The sequence below is a fragment of the Petromyzon marinus genome, chromosome 9, assembly GCF_048934315.1.
Source record: "Petromyzon marinus isolate PM22_M1 ecotype Great Lakes invasive population chromosome 9, UKy_Petmar_22M1.pri1.0, whole genome shotgun sequence".
Classification (NCBI taxonomy): Eukaryota; Metazoa; Chordata; class Hyperoartia; order Petromyzontiformes; family Petromyzontidae; genus Petromyzon; species Petromyzon marinus.
In genome coordinates, this window is record NC_133675.1 from 10,502,844 (window position 1) to 10,528,728 (window position 25,885).

Genomic DNA, 25,885 nt, shown 5'->3' on the forward strand with positions numbered 1-25,885 from the left:
AATAGGCACCTCAGCACTTGTTTTTCGCTATGGGTGTCCCTTATATTGCAGATGTGATCACTGCATGCTGTCTGGAACGCTAAGCAAGTTTTAAAATATATATTTTTGTTGCGTGAATTTGTTATTAACTTGTAATTAATGATATTGGGGTCTTGAGGACATTTGAAAAATACCACTCCATTGTTTTCTTCGTGCACCTGGAGACATAATCTGGAATTAACTTGTGCTGAGTTTTAACAATATTTTATTTAACACGATTCTGCACTTAGTATATAGCCCTGTATTATATATGTATTAAATTAAATATTTGACCAGGAAAATCCCTTGAGATGGCACATGTGATATGCAAGGGTGTCCAAGATTAATCCACTGCTTAATGACGGCTACCCCATAACATGTTGGTCAAGACTGTTATTTGACCTTACTTCATCACACTGGTCCATGCAGGTTGATTAAGAGGGGCCCAGAATCAACACAAGAGTAATAGAACATTATGTTCAATGCATGACTTCAGCAAAATGATTGGCATGGCTGTACACACCGAATAAAGCATTGTAAACAGTTGTAACACGAATGCGATGGAAGCAATAGAAACATTTGTCGTTCCGCAGGACAGACGTGGCCTCTGATAAAAAAGGCGCTGCAGGGAAACATAACTGGCAGTATCTTCACAGCACTGTTCCAGCTTTGTTAAACATCATGACCGCTTTTTTATGGAAATAGGCCTAAATCGTAAATGCTCATTAAATATATTTTTGCCTTGTTATTATTTGAACACGCTAGATGCCAATAAGGTAACATGTGCTGTAGCATAGAATTTTGATGGCACACGGCATAATTTCATTGCCTTTTTGCGATTTCTAATCATTGCGGGCTTCAAAAGCAGACCCAGTGTTGCTTGCTTAGGCAACGTCAGGTTATTGTTTTAATGTAAAATCCCTTTGCCAGCTCAGTTTTATCCCACTTGCGCCATCTCTTGGCTCCGTGGCCCTGAGCATAATGCGTTCCAAGGGAGGAATGGGGGAAACAAGAGGGATGGGCGCAAGAAAGGAGGCTCAACGGTCGGTTGGTTTTTATCGTGTCTTCGGGGCACGGCAGCGCACATGCTGTGCCCATTCCACGCCTTCAGCACCGAAACCTGCCCGTGATTGATGATGCTGTCAGTGGGCACTGGCACCTTGGGATGGGCCTGAGGCATGATGGGACCACAGCTAGTGCTTCTCATCCTCCTTTTGGCAGGAACAGGTGCCAGCCAAGCTGGGGAGGCAAAATTCACTTAATATGAATTATTCTCCCACTTTTTTTCCCCCTTCTAATTGAATTTAAGCCAAAACATGTTCCTGGTGCCTCCTGTGCTCTTATTTGTGCCGCTGGGCTGTGTGATGCTTTTCTGCCTTGTTTTAGACACCACGTGTCTTTCATTGGGGCCTTTGGTGTGTGTTGTCATCTATTTTGTTCAAGTATATCAATAACACGGAGTTTATAAATTGATTGAGCAGTTTTGTTTCTGTAAATGCAGACCTGCCATTCCATAAATTCTTTGTAGGGTTTCTACAGTAGTTTTTGCCATTTCAGTATTTTTTAGGATAACCAACAAAGCCTTGGCTATAATAGAATTTAAAATGGCCCTGAGGAAGAAGATTTGGGAGGACACTTTACCAATGGAGAAGTTAAAGGAGTTTTCAAGAGCCTTGCAGAGTTATAAAGTCTCAATATCCAACGTAAATGTCAGTTGTGTTGGGGTTTTTTGTTTGTTTATAGCCCCTTATGTGCATTTTGTTGGTAAACTCTTCCATTGCAGAGCTGAGATGTGTGAAAAGTGCTCGTCTTTGATTGATCCCGGTCATATGTGGCTGGAGGGCTGTCGGACATCAAGGCAAAAAAAATCAGAATTTGAACGAGGCGCTTTGTTTCCTTCCCGTTCTTGTCTTGTGCAGAGCACGTCTGCCCCTGAAGATAACAATGAAGATGAACCGCCTAAGAAGATTGTTGCAGAGAAAAATTCAAAACGCCTGGTAGGTCTTTAGTGGAAAGTGATATCATTTGCATTGTTAGCCCTGAATAGCTTTGTGCAGTATCAAGCAACCTGCTTACAATTTTACAAATACATTATTTATCGCTAATCGTTTTTTTATCTTGTTATTGACGTGTGTATCGTTGTTTTCGAAATAACATTTTGCGTGCAATGTGGTATATACCCGATGTTTTGTTCACAATTGTTGTCAGCGTGAGTAAAATAACCGACATATGCTTTGCCGTCAGATATAAGTTGCACAGTGTGATGTGATACTGTTCTAAGATATTGCTGACAGTCATTGCTATAGAGCCTGTAGAGCGGTTTAATATAACAGTTTCCATAATGAGTCCCATTTCAGCCATTGCGTGGTCCGGGCAGCTAAGCCCTGGTTACAACCCCTAGGAGGAGTAACTGGTTTCACTTGACCATTTCATTAAGAGCTATGAATTTTACATCTGTCTCATAATATATTTTTTACATATGTTTATTTTTTTTTATTTTTTAAGTGCCATTACTTTCAGTTTTTAAAAAAAAAAAATGTATGTCTGGCATGCCAGCATATAAATTATTTTCTAGAGCAGCCATTTTCTGCAGTGAAAATACATTAAATGAAGCCCCAGTTCTAGTTTAAAGCCAACACTTTTATTGATCATGTTTTCATATCAGACATTACCCCCTGTACATTCTGCAAAAATGGGAGTTCTTCATTGCAATTTGCAGTTTCATTTCGACTTATTAGCTTTCTATGGATAGAGATGCTTCTTAAGCATTGTATGTAATAGCTGAAATTGCATCCATGATAACCAAAATTCGTACTTTTCTAATATTATCACAGCTTATGGGATTTTTATTTCTTTGTGCTACATGATATTTGGGAAACAATTTATGATGTAATTATTGGAGCGCGAGCGGCCCCTGGGGTTAATTGGTACTACTTCAACGGAGATGTGGATGGGCAGAAAATATGATGTACTTGTCCTTTTGACATTGGCTTTGCTGATCAGATAGTTGCAAAACAATTTAAAATGCCTGTTTTCCTACATCTCCCGCACAAAAAAATGGCATTAGCAATTAGACTGTCGAGGTCTCCGCACTGTGGGTGGTCAGTCCTTTTTAATTGAAAAGAAAGAACGGCAAAAACTTTAAATGTTTCTTTAATCGGGTTGCCACTCAGAAGCTGCTGATCTGCCATATGGTAAGTCGTTTGAGAAAAGGAGGAATGATAATCGAGCCACTGCCACCCGTGGAGAGCATTTTGTCAATGAGCTTAGTTTAGCTGTGAGTGAATAGGCTGGGGCGTGAATTCAGTCTAGCTAAGCAGATTGAGGTTTTTATTGTATTAATCAGTTACTCTGTGCATTAGGGCTTGTTTCGGCATGTCTGCACAGTACTTTTTATTAAGTCACGCTGTGTAAACAGGGCTATGAACACTTTTCACTCTTGGTTGCGCCGCTGTTAAAATAGTTTCTCTTCTCGAAGTGCTTTGCTGCCTACTGGCACATCAGTATATCCGGGGTTATTGAGAGGTGAGATGTTTTGAAATTTTCTTTCTGTTTGGCCTTTGTTTAAACTTGGTCACGCATTAGCTTTCCAGATTTTGGGAAACGGAATTGTTAATGACATAAAAAGGCATTTGTTAATGATAAGTGAAAGGAATTCTATGGATGCTGTTAATGTTAAACTCGGATGCCTCTATAGCTGCATTTTTTTAATATTTGTTACTTTCTATTAACGTTTTCCCTAAATATTACTACATGCATTATACTGAAAATATATTCTATGTATTTAGTATAACATAAAATTTGTTGGTGTTATTTAAAAGTAAAATAAAAGTCATTCTTTATTTCTTAACACCTATTGTATAATTTCAGTGAAGCACAATGGCATCTGGCACGTTATGGTGCCTCTTCTTGTGTCCCTTATATACAAATGTTGATAATGCGCCTTGCCAAATCCACCTAACAGATTGATGTCGTACCCATTCAGAATTTTACACATTAACCCCAGAGTGCTGCCTGTGACACATCCTGCTACGAACCCTTAATAGATTAATGGACGTTGTAAATGTGTTACCACTTAAATGAACCACGGGTGGTAATCCTGTGTTTGTACAATAGAGAGACAATCTCAAGCTAGCTTCTCTTCTAACATACATATGCTGATACGGGGCACACTTTGTGTGATTTATTTTTATTTCAAGCTTTTTACGTTTGTGATATTTTGAAGTTATTTTGCAAATGAAGGTCATTTTAGCTAAATATTCCAAAGGAGGCATGAATAGACCATAACTTTAAATAATGTACCCTAAAGCATGTAGCCCTGCCGTTCTACGAGCATACATCTAACTTGCGTTTGCCCATAATAGCGTTGTGTATGATGGACCTGGTACCTAGAGTGAATGTATAATGCTTATTTCATTCAAGTGCATGGGTCGTGGAGGGAGCAGTCCTCTGAGATTAGCCTGGCTGTACAGCTGGGAGCTGATTGAGTTGTTCTGGCAGTCTATAAACCTTACGGTCCTGCGCTGTTTAAACCCCCATCGGCCGGATCTCATTTGCAGCATAAAGGAGTTTGGCCCGAGGGGGCACATTTTACAGTGTAATCCAATTAAAGCATTATGGGACTCTTGCAATGTTTTCTCTAATGGGAATAGCCCCGAGTGCTGCACCTTCTGGCCCATGACACCATCTGAACTTGTCAAACAGGAGGACCTCTCTCTTAGCAGTTTGCGGCAATATTGTCATTGTCTGTCTGATATGCAAAAAATATAATTATCTCTCTATGGCCGTATGCTTGGCTCTGACGTTGAGTGGCATCGGCTAGCTGCTGGAAAGTAATTTGCAATCGATTGCACCTGTTTGTGTGTGCAGGATTTGCTGTTAGCCAGAATGTTGTCATCAGTCTTGAGTAGAGATTCAAAAACCAATGTACACTTTACATTTTAAGTGTACATTTTATGGGTGCACATAGGACAGATATACCTAATAATTGACCAAATGTTGCTATTTCATTTTGTGGAATAGGGCTTATGACAAGCAAAATACATCATAATGCTATGAACACAAGGCTGTATTTTTTTTTAGCTTCTCACCACTTTAATTTAAGCATTGTATTTGCCATTGGAATGTAGCATGGATGTCAGAGATTAGCAAATGAATATGGGCAAGGAAGGGAACTGGGATTTGTGCAATACTGAAATGTCACAGTTCTCTTCAGGTCATGCTGACTGGGCATCTTATGCAGAGCTTGTCTAAACAACTTCTTCTTTAGTCTCTTTTTTCCCTCTCCAAAATGTAAAAATAAAAAAAAATAAACAACATTACCCCTAATAGTTGACGAGCGTAGTGTCTACTATACGTGCAGTTAAATGTTTAAATTGCATACAATTGTCAGACTTTTTCTCCTTGTATTTCTACAAAATATCCAATTACCATAAGTAAGAGTGCAGGGGGTAATGAATTAAATTACTTTCACCATAATCCCATCGGTTTAGACATGTGATCCTAAACGAGACATCATTGGTACAAGGCTGCCTGTCTTTAAGTTGTTGATTGGTTGAATGCTTCACTGATCATGTGTAATGGGGGCCAGTTCTCTGGGGCTTTTCAATTCCCATTTCACTTGCAGTGTGCATTTGCAAAGTGAAGTTTTTTTTTTAACAAATGATTAATCCAAAAGGTTACAAACAAAAGGTAAACAATACATGACATCAATTTAAATACAATTTGGAAAGTACAAGTAATGTGGCTGAGTTGGTCTGAATGTTCTAAACTGATGCAGTTTTACATTTCTAAGTAAAATGCCACTTTGGTAACTGATGTATACAGTTTTTTTCTTCAGTTTTGCAGAACATTATGGCTGATTTTTTTGATACTGTGACAAACTGACAATGCCGCTGCACATTTCCATCTTCCAGTGCACTTCCGTTCATTCCTCCACCTCAGACCGCTTGCACTTGCAAGGGGGGCTTCCTTTTTTAAAGTGTTTTGCATTAGCATAATCAAATTTATGGTGGCGGTTGATTGAAGCAAGGAACGCAATATGGTGTCCTGTAATCAATCATCTTCTCCCTGTCAAATTAAATCCCAGGCGTGAGAGCTGTGATGGGGGAGCAAGAATGGCAGCTAATCACACAGCCGAAAAATTGATGTGCTGTTTGTCTCTGGTTGCTCAAGCGTGTAATGGTAGTTACAGGGTATCCTCTCTTTGGCAGTGGCGGCAGGGGGGGGGTGCGGAGGAAACGTGCAGCCTAACGGCGCGCGCTCACGCTGGATTTAGTACTGCGTGCGTTAGCAGATTTGAAGGGCGGTTATTTACTGGTATTGTTGACTGCTATTGTATGGCACGGTACACGCGTTAACTGATTGAGCGGCAGGGCTCTCTTTAATAGCTGTGATATTTTCCTCACTCCTCGATTCCGTATTAAGAGGTTTGTACCAATGCATAAAAATAACATTTATTCATCCTGAAATGTTTTATATTGGGTAGAATTGCCTTTTTGATTTACGTGACAAAAAACATGCATTTTTCCTTAGATTTAGAAACTGTTAATTGACTACATTACCCAATGGTACCTTTATAAGTGATCGCTGGGGCGACCTACACCTGTATTCAGCTGGAGAGGATGCACCTGTGCAAAACTGCAACAGACTGGTGGTGCATCGTACATTTGATCATGATAGTTATGGTGATGCATCATACATTTAATGATAATGAGGCATTATAAGTTTATAGATGGTGATGATGAACCATGTATTTGATGATAATGATTCATCATGCGAATCATGATAATGATGATGCATCATATTTTATGACAATGGTGATGATCCAGCATTATAATAGGTGCGACTGAATGTAATTAATGGGTGAATCACTTGCATTAAGATAAAGAGTGACCCTGCTTCTGAATAAATCATTCTAAAACGCAGAGGTCCATCTGCTTGCCTTCTTTAATCCCTCAACGCAGGACAATTGACACACCCCTGCTGAAACACTACTGTGTTGACCTTTCATTTATTAACTAAATTGTAAACTGTGTTTGTGGTGGAGTGTTGATGGTTGCTTGACTTTCACGCAAATAGTGGTGTGTTGCTTTCAGAATCATACCTTTTCGATCCTTGATTCATTTTCTTAAATTGCGACAAGTCACCATTTGATATCTTGCAATGGTTACAGAACATCACTTTTTATGTTGAGAAAGTACTTAGCATATGTTAACCATAGTTATTATTTGTATATTTTCTGACCAGCTTACTAAGATTTGTTCGCAATTATTATTTCAGTTATTTATTTTTTCAATTTATTCGTGCATTAATGTTTCATTTGTAGCTCTTCGTAATTTTTTTTCCATTTTATTCACAGTTTTTACATTTTGTATTGACATTAATGCCTGAAGAAACATGCTAGACTAAAGAATGTAACTTTAGCTTACAGATATTTCTACTTTTTTCAGAGCAACTATGGTGGTGCAAGCTCGGATGAGTCACGCTGCATTGATCAAATGAGTTTATTAGGAATTACACAGGTATAATTTTATTGTTTCTACTTTTCCGGAAAGATGCTGTCATGATGTTAATCACTGGAATTAATTCTGGCTGCCATTGTTTGCTACAAGTAATGCGGCCATTTTTTAAAATGTTGTAACTTTGGAAATTGTGCAATTAAAGATGAAGGCACATTTTTAAATGTTTACGTAAATGTAACGCTATTAACTCAACGTTCATGTATCCATATCACTAACGAAAACCCGTTTTAAAAAAACGAGAGAAAAACCCATTAAATCTTAATATAATGAACAAATGGTACCAATAAAAACATCCTTAACAGCTTTGTAATGGTATTGCTGTACATTTATGGCCCTGTATTACATCTTTGGCAATATGAAAACTATGATGATATAAGTATTGTTTTGATTTAAAAAGTAATGAAATCAAATCTATATTCTCCTTTGTCGTTATGAACATTTCCATACTTGCTGTCAACACATTACACCCATAAAGCCTTTTTCTAAATTATGAATTTGAATTGTTTATATAATATGTTTTACCCTTCAGTGTACATACTTTTTCCTTCTCAAAAACACTGACAACTATAAGCTTATAGGGCTGACATTAATATTGGCTGCATACACTACTTGTGGCATGCAATTTGTTTCACCAAGAATGGTAACATTCAACATTTCTTAACAGGCACGTGCTAAAACATCTTGATAGTATAATACAGTTTGCCTGGAAACAGAAGTGTTCCTAACGATCATTGTTTGTAATTTGCACTTAACTGCAAGACTTTCTGTGAAATATAAAATAACCAATGATTGCTCTGGGATTTTTTTCCCCCTTGTGTCTTCATTGGATGCATTGACAACAGTTGTGTATATGTAGGTCAATCTGAATTTCTGCATTCTGGCGTTTCAGGTGCACGCTGCACTCTTCGCACTGTGTTTTACAGCCTATAAAAAGTAACGGGCATTGGCCCCCCATACTCTGAATTCTATTACAGACAAAAATCCTCAGCAATGGCAACACCAATGCTCTCGTTGCCAAGCGGAAGTCGTCGGCTAACTACGAGAAGGAACGCGAAGTTTGTGTGAAGTACTTTGACCAGTGGTCCGAATCGGACCAGGTGGAATTTGTGGAGCACCTCATATCGCGCATGTGCCACTTCCAGCATGGCCATATCAACTCCTATCTCAAGCCTATGTTACAGCGGGACTTCATCACTGCATTGCCGGGTACGTAGTCCAAAGGTCGCCGCGTCCGGTGTGTTTACCATGTACACATAGAACCCTTTGTCACTCCCCTGCTGGTTTAGGGCCTTTCTATGTGCTGTGGGTCCTGGGAGATATTTGGCCATACTTCATACTTGCCGATGCAGATTGGTGAACGTGAGGAGCGCACATACGTTGGAGGATTGTACACGGCAACAGCATATTTTGCCCTCTGATGTCAACGTAGCCCTGCAGCCTTTAACCTATTTTATGCATTGTGGGGGTCCCTCTTTAAAGCACAATCCAGGCTTTCAACCCGGTTAACTTTCGAGATCAGGGTGAATTTGTCATGATCGTGTTTACCATAGCATGGCACATTTTTGCACAGGTACACTTGTGGTCTGTGCACTTGCCACAGGAAGTTTGATTCCTGGAAGTTTGCCACTTGGAAATTCGCGTAGAGAATTTCCAGAGTGAGTAATCTGCTGTGAAATGCACCTAAATTTTTCCGGTGATGTCATTCACTGCACTAGAGTGGGGGTCATTGTGAGCCCTAGTCAAAGTTTATTTGGAAATTACAGGCAAGTAAATAAAACATGGCTTCAATTATATGTACCCCTTGATTAATAACTTTTAAGGCACAGATTGTTAATATCAACTAATTTAAAGTAATCTAAAAACTCCATCCCATTTAATTCAGCCACAATGAGTTATGTTAACCTGGCAAAGAGTTGCACTCGTGCTTTTCTTTGTTACTCAAGTTTGTAAAAAAAAAATCTATAGATTATCTACCAGTGCAAACACCTTATTTAAATTACTGTTTCTGAGCACTGTCTACAAATTGTGCCATTGTGGAATAATAAGGGTTTTTTTGTTCATAAGATAAAGCATAAATTGCATTGTCTGTGCGGTAATACAAAGCTGGTGCATGTGCCACTGAATGACTCGTACAATAGCACACCGTGTCGGTTTTGGTACCTTCCCTTCTTATTTTTCCTTCCCATTGACCTGCACTGGAATGATAAGCCCATCCATCATCTCGGGCAGGATTTTCATAAACTACGATAAATCGCCTGGGCCGGCTCTTGCGCCTGTGCCCCTGTGTTTAACATCATACCGTATTCAACTCTGCTTTCTGTCACTGTCGGGCCATCACTGACCATGCACCCAGCCTTGGGATTATGAAGGACTTTCTTTTTTCCTGCAAATGTCTCAGCAAGGTGAAGACATCTGGAAATGCGAAGTTATATTTTGGTGGTGAATGTTTACGGCCATGCGGTACGCTCGTCATTGCAAAATATGACTTAATTTTCATCGCAAAATTTATCTAACCATTAGGGACGTAAAATGCCCCGCAGGCTGGACGCAAATAATCTCAAAACGTTTAAAATATCCATTGGTGCTACAGCGTATTGCATTTTTTACGGTTCCCTAACTGCACTTGGTGATCATGCAAAAGTCCACGTTGCGAGTAATTATGTTTTGCCCGAGAGTTTATTGACACTTTGATATAATGCCTCGACGCATATTGGCTTAGGTATTGAAGGAGCCGCAGGCTATTGCTAATAAAATTCCATTCTGTACCGATGCTCGGCTAGCCAAATCTCTGCATCAAGAGCATTGGGCACGCGGGTCGGTGGATTTTTGGATGCGAGCGCACAATCCAGTGCTCCATCTACAGGCTGCCAGCTGACCTTGCAGATAACTGACATGTGCGTTGACACCCCATCTGTTAGCTTTTGCCGTAATCATTGTAATCCAATAACATCTGAAGAATTGATAGGTGCATGTGTTGTGTTAAGAACTCATTTGTCTCATTAGGGTCCCACTGGGCCCTTGGTTTCTCTGACAGGCAGCAGTGGCTGCTGATTGTTGCCAGCATGGGGTATGAGAGGGAGAGGGACGGCGCTCGAACATTATCAAATTGGCTTGTTATGTCTAATGCTCCTGTATTGTCTCATAAAATAGAGAATGTTTTTTGTGTTTATGTAGGGGAAGAGAAATTAGATAAAAGACAAACGTGAATAATTATGCATCCACATCTCTGAATTACAGGTTTATTTGTACGTCCTCATGTAAGCGTATGATATAATGCATATTACATATGATTTAACAGTTGAACCCTCTTAATGGAGCATGGTTCAAATTAATTATAGTACTTAAACATTATGAGAATTTAGAAATATCTTAGTGAGAGAGCAACTGAATGAAGAACTTGATTACTTTTGATTTAAAGCTTTCGTGACTGCAGTAATTCATATTCTTAGTTCTTTCGGTAAAGTCACGTTGAAGGGAAACAACAAAATAATAAAATATATATTTTTTTATTGTTTTATATATATTTTATTATTTGTTGTTTCCCTTCAACGTGACTTTACCGAAAGAACTAAGAATATAACTTGATTACTGTTGAGTTTTGTTCAGAGTAACATATATGTGATGTGTGTTTTATTATAATTCCCTTGATTTTAGCATTTTATTATTAGATAACCAACTCCGTTTAGTCAGAACACTATTTATTTTGCTGCAGCAATATGAAACAGCTTAGAAATAGTCAAAATTGCAGAGCTGTTAATGTAGTGAGAGGTGACCAGGTGGCTCAGACGTCAGGAGTGCTTAGCTGATTCAACCAGGTTATCAAGCGTAGGGATTACTCTTTGTTTCTTTCGCTAAAGTCATGTAGAAATAAAATAAATTAAATAATAGAATACGACGTTTCGATTGCAACACAAGCAGTCGTTATCAGGTAGAACTACGTTTGAGAGAGAGACAAAAGACATACTAGGAGACACACAGACAGACACACAAGCAGAGAGAGTCAACTCAGAGACACAGAGACACACTTTACCGAAATAACCAAAGAGTAATTCCTGCAGTCACGAAAGCTTCAAATCAAGTGTAGGGAGTTGATGCCTCAGTCCAGTCATCAATTATTTAAAATAACCTATAGCATGAGATTTGGTTTGCACTTAATTTGGCTAATTTCTTGCTCTGAGAAATAAAAATGTCAGCTTCACTGTCCTGTGACAAATATTAATCTTGGTAGTAGGGTGGGTGGGACATTTCTGTGTGTCGATGCCGTCGCCCACTGTACATGAATTCCTCTTCTAGCAGGGTGGGTGGGAAAAGTGCTGCCCCCTACTGTTTAGACCAGAGGTCACTTGAAGGAATCTTGAAGGTAGTTCTGGTATCCGCTTCATTCCGCCGATCTCTATGAGAGTTGCAAATGAATTCTTTGTCTCACAACACGATGCCATTTCCAAAATTGGTGGAAAATTTAGAAAAAATTATTAAGAGAACAGCTGTGCGGTTCGAGAGAGTGCTTGGTGGGTAATGTCTGGTGCGGCTTCACACTACCACTTTGTTGCAGCACGAGGACTGGACCACCTGGCGGAGAACATCCTGTCGTACCTGGACGCGCGCTCACTGTGCGCGGCTGAGCTGGTGTGCAAGGAGTGGTACCGCGTCATCTCGGATGGCATGCTGTGGAAGAAGCTGATAGAGCGCATGGTGCGCACCGACTCGCTTTGGAGGGGCCTGTCGGAGAGGAGGGGCTGGTACGTGCTAGCGGTGGCGTTTTACTTGTCCTTTTTTCCTGCTCAGCCCTGCATTACATGTCAGTCTATTGTTGAATGAGGGCCTCCCCATTCCAGACAGCTATACAGTGCTATGCTCCCACATCCACTCCAGTATCCAAGGCCTTGTCTCAAAACCGTCAGTCAACCGACCCGCAATTGGAGGTTACTCTTTTTCTGATGCCGCCCCTCTAGTCTCAAACTCTCTTCACCCTGCCTTCTTTGCTGCCAACTCAAGTCTATGCTCTGTGACTGTTTCCTATCTATGAAGTCTTATGACAACATGTTTCTATCCTTGTTTTGGCAGTTTCCCATGACACACAGTGTCTTGAGATGCAGCTGCGTGCAGATGCTATATACATTCAAATTGAATTGTTTTCTGTTGAGATGGGACAGGACTTTTGATCAGCAAACATCCTGGAGATTCAAATAAACTACAGGGATTTTATACACAAGTGTTTGTAAATACATGTGTATTACATGCTGTGCAATGGATGCGTATATAATGTAGATGAAAATGCATTGATTCATATTTTAGCTACGATTGGTTTTCAGCAATGTATTGTGGCATATATAAATTTCTTAAAGCCGTAAGTTGATACAACTATGATGTTTGTGTAGGTTTATGTGTGCATGTACACTCAAGCAATATTCTGTGCTTCTTTAAGTGACATTTAAGTGTGGGAGCTGTTCTATGAATTTGGTGATCTGAGTTGGATTCCTGGCCATGGCTAACATCATTTGCAAATTACTATCTGGGGGTCTTCCCCCCAACCCCCATCATTACCAACCCTTAATGGCCTGCATGGTTTAAAGTATGGTAAATAAAACCATCACCAACGTGGTGTGGTGAGACCTTTCAGCGGTTTATTGACAAAGGGCTGAAAACACATGTCACCTGCCTTAGCTATTTAACAAGTTGAAATGTGAGAATTAATTCGGCACACTGTGCCATGCTTTTTTTTATGTTGCCTTGCCTTTTAAGGAGTTGATGTAGCGAATGTCTTTGTTGCAAGTTCAACTTTTGAGAGTATAAATCAACAGTTTTCTTTCCGTAACAAAACTCACGAGCATCATAGACATTGCAAATCAATACTCGCAAGAAGAGATTGAACCATTGCTTTGCAGCTGCCAACCTGTTAAATGGGTACCTTTTTTCGCCTTGTGGCTGAATTAAGTTAAGAGCTGTGAACGTGTTCTTAAACTGTAGGGAAAAAAAAGTGTTTTTTAGGTACGAAATATTTACTCTGGCATTTGTCAAGATGTCACTGGCATGGGATATCATAGGTAGGGACAGAGGCAAGGTTGTGAATCTAAAGATGGGGGTGGGGGGGGGGCGGAGGGAACTAAAAAAACCTTCAGCTGTGAGCCGAATAGAATGTTTTATGCTCTGTTTCATGTCTGGGTTTTTTTTAGCTGAGCTTTACACTTTCTGCACATGCCACATGGGTAGCTCTGAACGACTGCCAGCTATTCACAGACCCTTATGGGAAGTTCTTTCAAGATGTCCTGTAACATATGGTGCTCTTTCTGTATGCGTGAGCATAACGTAATTATGAAAATGTATCTGCTAGAATGAATCCTGCTGCATTTGGGGAGATTTGCAGCATGTTTTGGGTATGCCTCAAGACATTACAGCAGATTGAATATTATGACTGGTCAGCAACACTGCCAGATATCTGCATTATTCACCAAACTTTTTTTGTATAAATTTCCCACAGCCATAAAATAATAATTGATTGCCCTCTAAATAGTCTTTTTTTTTTTTTTTTTTATAAAAGGCTGTTAATGTTTAATAGCATTAACATTTTATCATGCGATTTTATACATTTATTTCAGTGTGATTTAATGTAGTTTATTTAATTACATTTTAGGTAAAATTATTCACACGTATGTCTCATTTAAAATTACATCAAATTGTGTAACGTGTAGGATAGATGCTTTTCATTTTGCTTGTTCCAAATGTATTCCATGGCATTGGTGGGTTCAAAATGGGTACCAATTGAAATAAAATAAAGTAAATTAAAGAGAAACATTAATTAAATCATAAGAGGCTCTTTGACTAACCCCAAAACCCACAGAGCCATGAAAAACAATTCCTTGTCCTATTATGTAATAGGCCAGAACAATCTACTTTATATAAATCAGCACACATACAATTATGTAAGGCAGCTGGGCATTTAAATGCTATTATGTACTTTTTTATACCGCTTTTTCAAAGGCGAGCGAGCTTTATCCCCTACGCTCATGAATACACGCACGTCTGTGCATGTCCAAAAATGGAGCCTTACTGATAGCTTACCTGGGACCAGCTGTGCACACCACCTCCTGCAGGCTTAGTGGACACTAATGGGACTAATAGCTCAAGGAGGGGGGCCTCAACATTATGATTTCTTTTTCAATTCCTCCAGCTGGTTATTTGTCTCAGGACAAAACAGGCCCCTATAGAGCATGCTGCACAAGACCCTTATTACGTTTTTATTTATGTGGGGTCCGCAAGCAGGACTTTCCCTGCTGAGACCGCCTCAATATCGCCAGGACCTTCTTTGACAGCCTTGCATTAAAAATGTCACCGCTTTGAAAGCTGTTTAAAATTGCCTCATCCTTCATTGCATACCGCAAAAGGCTACAATAAAGCTGACAATTTGACAGTCTCGCATAATATGTAGTGTTCCGCAAAACTTTCTGCTGCATTTATTTTTACGGAGCAGAAAAATTTGCTTTATTAAAATGTTGAATAAAAATTCCCAGGGCAAGGTAATGCATGAGAGCTTGTCATAGAGTAAAAGATTGCAAGGAATTTTCCCAAACTTTCTTCCAGGGGCTCGTCTGAATATAATAATGTAATTTTAAAAGTTTGGCGCGAGTGACTATTTTGCCGATTGTCACACACTCCCATCTCTTTCCCAGGTGCTTGTATCTTTTCAGAAACTGGCCAAACGGTGGCCCACCTCAAGCCAACTCCTTCTACAGGGCCCTTTACCCAAAAATAATTGGGGACATTGAGGTTTGTGAAGAAAAAAAAAAGTATTCCACGTGAATTCATTTTGTTTCTTAGAACATATGTATGTAAATATTTGTTTTAAATGCATGGCCTATTACCAAATCATCGAATACAATTGATCTATGTTATATCTCGGAAGCTAAGCAGGTTTGAGCCTGGGCAAGTGCTCGTATGCTTGCCAAGCTGTCATAGGTGTCTGCGTCACTGTGCTACGCGGCAGGCAGCTGATGGCAGTCGCAGCAAAAGCCACTGTACTGTATTTTGATGCTTGCGCATGCATGCTCCCCACCTGCACCATGCTGTAATGACCAACACGTGGAGTATTGTCGAATAACCCCCACAGCCCACGTGGCATGTGCTGGCCCTCATCCAGCAGTGGATTGACAAGGGCTATAGATACATGAGTGCATGGCTCGGGGAAATACGGCTGTGCAGGACACGCCTGTAAGCATCAACACCGGTGATATTTATTGATTTTTCAGACGATCGAGTCAAACTGGAGGTGTGGCCGACACAACCTCCAGCGCATTCAGTGCCGAAGTGAGAGCAGCAAGGGTGTCTACTGCCTGCAGTACGACGACGAGAAGATCGTCAGCGGCCTCAGGGATAACACCATTAAGGTAAAGGCCACTATTAAGGTAAAGGCCACCACTGAGGTGGCTCCAGTGCAGCAGTGTTCATAGTCGTTGAATAAGCACCGCGGAAAATCTGGGTTTCAATTCCGGGCCGCCACCCGCGCGTAAATAAGGTTCTCGAGTGTCGTGAGTTTATAGTCTCACCAGTGGCCACACAAAGGGGGAAAAAAAATGTGTTTTTCACTTAGTTTGGGTAAAATTCCACCTGAGAATGAATGTCTGTTTTGACTGCCTTGTAATGAACATCAGTAGAGTAGGGTGTGGAACATTCAGCACCCCAAGTGGAGCAACCAGGTGGGGTTTGAATATTGTACGTAATTTTTTTTCTCTCCTTTTTCACTCATGACGTAAAATATTTACATTTGCAGGATATTAATGTGGATGGTTTTTCACAGCATCATGGTCACTTAATATTTTTTTAATGTTTTTATTGTATGTACAATTATATGTATTGCAAGTTTTTATTGGCAACAAGGGTAAAGCCTTTGATCCTGGCAAAAAGGTCTCATAGATATAGTTTAACTGTTTTAAAGACATTTTCTTGTTGTTCATATTTGACCATGCCTTTGTGCTCCACGCGTCTCAAACAGATCTGGGACAAGCAGACACTGGAGTGCAAGAAAGTTCTGACAGGCCACACAGGGTCCGTGCTGTGCCTCCAGTACGATGACCGTGTGATTATCACGGGCTCCTCCGACTCCACAGTCAGGTAAGTACTGTCATTTACCATGAAGAGACAACAAAATGTATTGCGTCATCAAGGAAGAATCATTCCACGAACAGAAGCTAACACACTTAAAAAGGGAATGTGTGGAACATTAAAGACAGGCCCGAAATTATTCACCACCCCAAAGAGGTTGAATAAACTACCACCTCTCTGGCCTCTTTCTGTGTGCTGTGAAGAAGCGCCATTGCCCAAAACGTCACCTATCATACACTTTTTCTGTTATGGCACTTATCGACAAATGTGTTGAGTTTGTTTGATATGTCTGGTTCTACACCTCTGCTGATACAAAATAACCAAATACAGAGTACGTCTTAAAGGTTTGCCCAAGTAATGTGTTTTCATATACAGTGAAACCTTGGATTGCGAGCATAATTCGTTCCAGAAACGTGCTCGTAATCCAAAGCACTCGTATATCAAAGCAAATTTTCCCATAACAAATAATGGAAACTCGGATGATTCGTTCCATAACCCAAAAATACTGTATTCATATAAAAATGATTAATACAAAATACATTTTTATATTTTTATTATTTTTATTTAATATAAAATAATCAAATTTATTAAATACATTTAATCGTGGCTAGTGTGAGGGAGACGAGAGAGAGGAGAGGAGGAGGGTTATTGTGTAGGACGACTTTCACTTGCAGTACAGTTACTAAAGAACAGTCACGACACTTGGACACAAAATTAAAAAAATGCTTTACGCACACACACGTAGTCACAACACTATAGTACTGTAGTAAACAGTATACGCTCGCACGGATGTTGACTATACGAGTGAGGCACGCCGACTGAGACCGAGCATGGGCGATGATTACCCACAATCCCGCAGCGAGAGAGAGAGAAGAACCATTGGCTCACATGACGCCCGGCAGACAAGGCGTATACTGTACACGTACTGCTCGTATTGCAAGACATCACTCGTTTATCAAATTATTTATTTACAATTTTTGCTCGTCTTGCAAAACACTCGCAGACCAAGTTACTCGCAATCTAAGGTTTCACTGTACTTGGGTGTACAATTTTTGTCCATTTTTTTCTTGTTTTTTGGTATATTAGTCTAAATGAAAATGAAGCGTTGCATTTACATATAAATTGCACATATTGAGGATGTCCAGGAAAACATTGATAACCCAATTAAATGTGTTTATATAACCCATACTCTAACGTCATGAGCGCATGGTTTACAAAGCAACTCGGAATTTCTTGGAGCACAATTTATTGCCCACACAATTAATTTTAAAATTCGTTCTTTCAGCAACTTAGTCTACTCGCTATCAACAAAGGTGAGGTGGGTTCTGACGTTTTTCCTCGGTCATGCCTTAATTGTGAATAAGCGATTAACATGCGTGATTATTTACATGTATCTTGAGCGTAAGAATACATTTTATTAGACGAATAGTTTTGCATACCTTTACATTCCCAAGTGGGTTGCCACCTGGTTATGCAACAATTAATTTGCTCGTATAAACCCCTAGGTGAGTGGTGAAGGTCCCATCAGCAGTTCTCAATTGGGCCTTCAAAAATCATAAACCTACCCCTGCAGGGTTTTATACCATTGTATTGCTAGGGCATCGCACCATACTTTATTGCACTGCCTCTAACACAATGCCCTGCATTAAAATGGAATGTGCACATCTCAAGGAAGATCCATCCACTACCATCACAAGTGGACATTAAAAAAAAAAAACCTCCGCATGAGATTGCGGAAAGACACAGCAGTGAGAGCCACTGAAAGAAATCCATCGCAAGTCAAATGAAGTAATTTCTTGGCTAATGTGAACATGGCCTTATATATTTCTATTCATCCAGACCTAATTAAACACATCAGACACACCCCTTCACACGTTTTTCCTGCACGAAAAATAAGTGGGGGTTGGGCAGGACGTGTCGCTGGAGGGGTTGACGGGCGTGGTTGCGACTCTTGATGGCGTGGCACCCAAATGAGAGGATGTCCACTGCGAATGGAGCGATTGAGATTTGCTCGTCTACAGGAGCCAGGCGTAATTGTTCCATCATGCGACCGTGAGCGATGGTGACGGTTTAGGGGAGGTATTCATTCACCAGTGGATATACGTTGGCTGACGACGATGATGCTCATGCAGGGTGTGGGACGTGAACACGGGCGAGATGGTGAACACGCTGATCCACCACTGCGAGGCGGTGCTGCACCTGCGCTTCACCAACGGCCTCATGGTCACCTGCTCCAAGGACCGCTCCATCGCCGTGTGGGACCTCGCCTCGCCCACGGACATCTCGCTGCGCCGCGTCCTTGTCGGGCACCGTGCCGCCGTCAACGTCGTCGACTTTGACGACAAATACATCGTGTCGGCTTCGGGAGACCGCACCATCAAGGCGAGCGGGGGCGAATGGGGACGTAACGGGTGGCGTCATTGAACCGCGTAGCGAGTGAATCCGAGCGGTCGGGTCAGTTGAGAGAGTCGCCAGGAAGCAGACGGCACGAAGGAGGTTGTGACGTCGCGACTTCTCCTTGGGTGCCGTTATTGTGGTTTTTCGTTTGCTGTTTTGCGTTTAGAATCTACACAATCGGTTGTTCTTCAATTGGCAGGGCCGCAGTCCTACGAGGGCTCAATGAGTCGTGAAAGGATGCAGATTAGTGAGATGAAAGAGAGATAAGCAAGTTATATAAATGAGAGAGCTGTGACAAGAAGTAAAGATAAGTGACATGAAAGCAAAGTGAACGAGAAGGATTGGAGACCTTTAGATATTAGGTACAAATTAGTGGTGTATATGCATTATGTTAAGATGCCTGTTAACGTCAATTTATGTTATGAAATATGACATTGGTGGCCAATGCATGTTACATTTAATGTAGTTGAAGGACCCTACTACACACATACTGCACATGTATAAGAAAGCATGTGCGCACACAAAATGATGCAATAGCCTACAGTGCCAGGTTAAGGCAACTTGGATTTTTACAGGTCAGTGTTATCATCCCAAGACTTAAAACGTGCATGCTCGTACAATTTTTTGAATGGTTAGAATTCAGCATTAATTCCTGAAGTTCACAAATTGAATATGAGGAGCAGCGTCGCTGCAAGAAGACACCTTTTCTGTATGGCATTTTTGGGGATTGCAGTATATTACAAATTGACGTCGAGATTTCATGTCCATTCGATTGCGTCAGGAAAAGCTGTGTAGATTTGTTTGAGATCACCGTTGAATGATCTGATTGAGCAGTCAGGATATTTAGCACCGTCAGAGATGTCGCATCTGAGTCACAAACTGGACTCTGGTTAATTTTCCATTTATGGAGAAAGTGTCCACCACATCTTCCATGGAGTGTCCGGATTCGATTTAAGGAGGACCAGATCTTCCTCGGTAGATCAGATTCGGGTTGATTGTGGGGTCGCTGATGATGAGTTTCTGCAGCAGGTTGGTGTTTGCCCAGGGCTTCCCTCCATTGTACTTCGATGGTCTTGTCTTCGTCATGGAGGTTCTTTGCATATTGCCAGAAAAGTTTTCTGGATTTGAGCCTGTGTGGTGGTGGCATGGAGATGTTCTTGTTGGGAGTTTTGAATTTTTGATGGCCTTGCGGGGCTGCAGAGGAGCGATGTTTCTGAGGACCGGAAGCCACAGCAGCGGTGTGCTCTTTAGCATTTCTGAGATGATCCTCATGGCTACAATTTGGCTCTGTATCCACCAGCTTGTGCACACTTTTATTCCAAGCGGGAGCGCAAAATTCTGTCGCAGAGACGATTAGTGCTGTGGTGGCCATCCGGAGCGTCGTTGCGTCTGCTTCTCATGTTGCTGCGGCCAGTTTACGCACGAGATTAACTCGTGATTTTGTTTCTACAGCAGTATTCTGCAGGTGTTCGCAGAACGTGAGGCTCCTGTCGATAGTTACAACCGAGGTATTTTGGGTGCTTCTCGTGCTGGACCTCTTCGCCACAGAAAGTGACGGCCAGTTTCTGGTCGGCGTTTGCATTGTTCCGGTCGAATGATGTAATGGCAGTTTTCTTTGGGTTTGGGCGAAGCCTCCGGTACTTGAAGCACATTTCGAGTTTCTTGAGGTCTTCGCACATATCGTTTTGGACCTCAGTTTGGGTCCTTCTTTGGACGGCAAGTGCAACTCACCGGCGTCGCCAAATTTCCGGCTGATGGTGACAGGGAGGTCACCATATATGTTAAGAAGTGCCGGAGCAAGCACTGATCCTTGTGGGAGCCCGTTATTGAGTAAATGGACTCTGCAGACAGTGTTCCCTAAGTGGACACGGTTTTGCCGGTTGGCCAGAAGCGATGATAGGAGTCGTAGGGTCTGCTGGCATCTAATGATCTTTTACACCTTTAGCATGAGGCCCTCCCGCCATATTGTGTCATATGCCACTGATATATTGATCAAAGCAGCTCCTTGTGATGTCCTTGCAGCTGGTAGCCAGCTTTGTGTGTGGTAAGTGCCAGCACTTAGTCGCATATGTTGTGGCCGGTGCTGAAACCAGCCTGTTGAGTTGGTATAGCCTCCTCGAAGATCGGTGACATACGGGTCGGGTGCATACTTTCCAGGAATTTGTACACTGTACTCAGCAGGGATATGGGATGGAATTTATTTGGGTTTGTGGTTGATATTCCAGGCTTCGGAATGGCAATGACCTTCGTTTGTCCCCATTTTTTTTATTTTGCCTGAGGCTATTATGTCCAAAAACAATCTGCCCAGCCGGCGGCATCCTTTATGGCCAAGATGTTTCAGGAACTGTGGATAAATCCCGTCTAATCCACCTCGTTAATTTGTTGATATACACACATTCCCTTGTATCCGCGAGGGATACATTCCGGAGATGCCCGTGAATAACAAAATATTTTGAATGAATTACCTTATACATAAGCTATTAAATGTGTAAAAAGTATCATAACACACAAAAGTGCGTAATATACATGAAGTAAATAATAGTTTATAAATGCAGTCATGTAGAGTTCCAGATGCCATTCACGGATAAAAAGTTTGTGAATATAGAGGGAATACTGTAAATGTACATTTAAGACAAGATTTTACATATTATATTAAAGGTCCTTTAGAAGGGTTTGATTGAGAAGTATGTGCTGCAAGAGTTGGGTGGCAAGGCTGCACCCAAGACAGGCACATGTGGACAGGGTCCATTTCAAGTGATTGACTGGAACACGTTGATAGCTGTTCCTTTAAGTGTGCCAATTTGGAGATATTGACTCTTGAGAATTTCGTTGTAAAAATCAATGCACATCCCTCCGACTTGTACAGCAGCTCTTTCAGATGTAGTCACTGTTGGATGCTTTATAAATCGCCGACGATGATGAATACAAAACGTCACGTTAAATTGGTACACCGGGTGGTAGGCGCGGCTGTTTCAAACCGCTCGCGCGTGGGGTTGTTTGCGAGAATGTTGATTTCGGTCACACTAGTGTGCAGCTCACAGATCAAACTGTGTGATTGCCTCGATGAGCAAATAAAATATTTGGTAATTTATACTGTTCTGGGAATGTACCCACCGAGATTCGCAGATGCAATTTGCAGATCCGTTAGGGGAAGGCTTCGTTTTTGAGACTCGGCCTCCGTATAGGCCAGGTTGTGCACTGTTATTGACCTGAATTATGATTTTTAAGATTCTGCATTTAACGCCCCTGATCTTTCTGAAGAGCACCATGGAACATTTAACTTGTGCACGGAATAGTTGGGATTTGTAATTATGAAAAAACAATCCTTACTCTTGTTCAAGTTAATAATTTCCAAAAAAAACCATAGGCAGCATAGCTCTGAGGGAGCTCCAGGCATTACCAGCTGTTCTGTCTGCTCTAAATCGAAAGCTCAATCCGTGGAAACATTTCATACCCTGTTTTGGCCACTAGAGGGCTCTGTCGTAACTGAAATATACAGCACTACGTAAATATTAAATATCTGAGCTTATTAAATGCACAGCATGTAGAGCACTTAACTTGTTTATTCCCTCATCCATTGCCCAACAATGTACAAGCCATTATTCATTCTAATTAAATTGTTTCTAGTTTCTTTCCTCTGCCTACTTATCCTATTTTTACGATATGTATATATGTTGTAAAAACAGAATGTGCTTGATTTAGAAATATCTGTTAATATTACTGGGCTGAAACTAAAAACCCTATTCTGTGCAACCAAAATGATTTGGTCCATCTGTTTTTTTATAAAGAAACCACATTAGGCACAGCCATTAGATATCATGTAACCTGCAGTGAAAGTAATAATATATTATTGGTTCTTTCGGTAAAGTCATGTAGTGTGGTTTTTCACATTGCAAGAAATTTTTCTTGCTGTGGTTTTCACACCTGAGGATGATTGCTTGTGTTGAGTCGAAACGTCGTGATAATTTTATTGTTTTATATTTTTATTATTTTGTTTCCCTTCTACGTGACTTTACCGAAGGAACCAAGAATATGAATCCCTGCAGTCACGAAAGCTTTTAATCAGTAATAATATAGTCGTTCTTTAATTGAACCATACCGGCTGCATTGATGTGCGCACTAGTAAATCTGGGCGGGCGCATTCTGCTCTGTGGAGGTGACAATGTCACTCTTCTTAGGCAGGTATGGGAAGTCTACGGCCTGCCACTTCAACTCCTTACAGCCCATCGCCATCCGAGGCCTACCACTTGAAAGCGACTTGCAAACGACATTTATCCATCGCTGCAAACATCGCGGCCACAGTAACCGTGTACGGGAAGATAATTCCAACCTGGAAACACCGTTTGTAACGTCAGCGCGGCAACTCACTCTTGTCACTGCACGCGCCTCTTGCAGTGACAAAACTTGACTGAGGTGTGTCAATGTGTGATGCAATGAAGGAGTTTGAAAGGCCTCCTGTTTTGCCCTCGGTGAGGGAAAGGTTCCCCCACCCATGTCTTAACGGGGATGCAATGGTGTGTGGGTGTGTGTACAGGTGTGGAACACGAGCACATGCGAGTTTGTGCGCACGCTAAACGGACACAAGCGTGGCATCGCCTGCCTGCAGTACCGCGACCGCCTGGTGGTCAGCGGCTCGTCGGATAACACTATTCGGTGAGCTGGCCTTTCATTTTGCAAAGCATAAGCGACTGTTATTTGCCAGTGGCCATGCATGCACAGACCAAGAACACCTGAGCGACTTCCTTTATCACGCACAACTGGAAGGCTCATGTTTCGGGCAGTGAAAGCGCAGCCAAAATAGTTAGGGGCTGAGGACCCATGCAGGTGTCACTCACCACTGATGTTAGCCCTGGCCGGGAATCAAACTTAGGCCGCCGGGTTCGTAGCACAGCACGCATACTACTGCCACCAATTAAGAGGGTAGCTTTCTTGGCTTTTCAACTGGGCTACAAGTTACAGAGCATTTTTCTGATGAGCCAATTCTGGAGTTGGACTTTCAAACTCATGGCCCAACTTCAATCAGCCATAAAATAATTAATATTTGGTTAACGATGTGATGATTCAACTCAAGACTGTCTCACTGGGCAAATGCTGCGAGTTATTTTGATTTTGGGTCGCGGTTTTATTCTACCGTCGTTTGCACTGCGGCTCATTTTGTTAACTACATTTGCCCAAATGTACATATGCCACCATTTGTAAATAATCGATGTGCACATTTAAATGCATATATAAACCTAAAAATAATACATATTGATCAATGGTTTGATGCACCATCGCGCGCCTGGAGGTCCATCGTTATCTCGTTTTCGGGATTGTTGAGCTGGCGCGTCTCTGCTGCCGCCTCTTACCACGCAGGCTCTGGGACATCGAGTGCGGCGCCTGCCTGCGCGTGCTGGAGGGGCACGAGGAGCTGGTGCGGTGCATCCGCTTCGACAACAAGAGGATCGTGAGCGGCGCTTACGATGGGTGAGTTGCTGCCACGTCCGCGCCCAGATGCTTTTTCCGGCGTGCGTGGATGGGACACACGTGTCACCTTTGAGGCCAAACTCGGCGATGTTACGAACTCCGTTGTGGCAAAATGAAAACACTTTAGATTACCTTTCCATCAATCTCTTCTTCATCGTCCCTGTTGTACCACGCTGTAAATTGTGACAGATGTGTAATTGTATTTTAAAACATATTGTGTACTATTGTGGAAGGTCATGGGCATCATAGAAACATTTCTATTTCCACGTAAGTGAAGGCAGCCATGGGCTAGTTTTTTTCTTAGTGCAGAGACACAATTACGATGTGTGGTTATGTACATATACAGTGGGGGTGTATGGATAATTTTTCACGTAGAAGTCGTTTGACCATTGGAGCTGCTGGTTTGAAAGTGTTCGGTATTGGAGAAGGGGTTTGTGTCTGCAGGAAAGCTTTCTTCAGCCAAGCTGCTCAGAAACATTATTCTTCACTGTTAACACGAAGCAACGTTATGTATTAAGATTAATGTCGTGAGAATTGTATTGTTATTTTTATTATTTTATTCCCATTCTACGTGACTTTACCGAAATAACCCAGAAGATTAAATATGTAACAAGGTACATGGGGAAAACTACTTCGTAGACATGGTATCGCGGGGACAAAGTATGTATATAATTTTTATTGTACAACAAAAATACTTAACATATCCCAATGTTTGTTTGTGGTGTGCAGTAAAATTAAAGTGTGGGACCTGGTAGCAGCACTTGATCCACGAGCCCCGGCCGGCACTCTGTGCTTGCGCACATTGGTGGTAAGAAACAATGAGTGTTGTAATTTAAAGAAAATTTTTACGATGATTATACATATGATTTGTGTAGAGTAGCATGAGATATTGTTTTAACTGCAAGCAACTCATTTATGCCGGTGTCAGCTGACAATTCAGAGCAAGTCTTCTACTCCTATTGTTATGGAAAACGATTGTCTTCAAAAAGCAAAGTGTTATTGTTATTCAGTAAAAAAGGTGAACTGTCACCTTTTTCGTGACTTTGTACACCATACACGTTGCATTCCGAAAATGTGAATGGGTTATATTTATGATTTGGTGCGGTCATTTGCCTGTAATCCAATAATTTGGGATGCGCCCGAGCTCCTCGGGGTTCAGCCTGGATAGTGCTCCCACGAGTGACCACAACACACAAACGCGTGGTCACAGAGTTTGCGTGGCCATGTGGTGGACAGCAGAGGGCAGTGCAGCCAAATCTGTTGTACTGAACTTCTACACTCCCACGTCTATGCTGCCCACCTTTACCAAAGCTACACCAACCAGCATGGTCAAGCATGGTCAAATAACCCCCACGACCTGCACGGCCTGGGGAAGCCCTCATCCA

General features: G+C 41.5%; 1 protein-coding gene across 2 annotated transcripts in view; it reads left to right on the forward strand.

Moving 5' to 3' along the window:
* The window catches only part of BTRC (beta-transducin repeat containing E3 ubiquitin protein ligase), a 34,522-nt gene that overhangs the window by 6,167 nt on the left and 2,470 nt on the right, over window positions 1-25,885 (forward strand). The window contains exons 2-12 of one of the 2 annotated variants that reach the window (XM_032950515.2): window positions 1,938-2,015; window positions 7,470-7,541; window positions 8,516-8,747; window positions 12,094-12,280; window positions 15,209-15,305; window positions 15,785-15,922; window positions 16,528-16,646; window positions 18,770-19,019; window positions 23,569-23,687; window positions 24,390-24,500; window positions 25,230-25,308. In XM_032950515.2, coding sequence (XP_032806406.1) covers window positions 1,938-2,015; window positions 7,470-7,541; window positions 8,516-8,747; window positions 12,094-12,280; window positions 15,209-15,305; window positions 15,785-15,922; window positions 16,528-16,646; window positions 18,770-19,019; window positions 23,569-23,687; window positions 24,390-24,500; window positions 25,230-25,308 — 1,482 coding nt within the window. The remainder of the gene's footprint in view (window positions 1-1,937; window positions 2,016-7,469; window positions 7,542-8,515; window positions 8,748-12,093; window positions 12,281-15,208; window positions 15,306-15,784; window positions 15,923-16,527; window positions 16,647-18,769; window positions 19,020-23,568; window positions 23,688-24,389; window positions 24,501-25,229; window positions 25,309-25,885) is intronic. The other variant, XM_032950518.2, reaches the window with a different exon arrangement.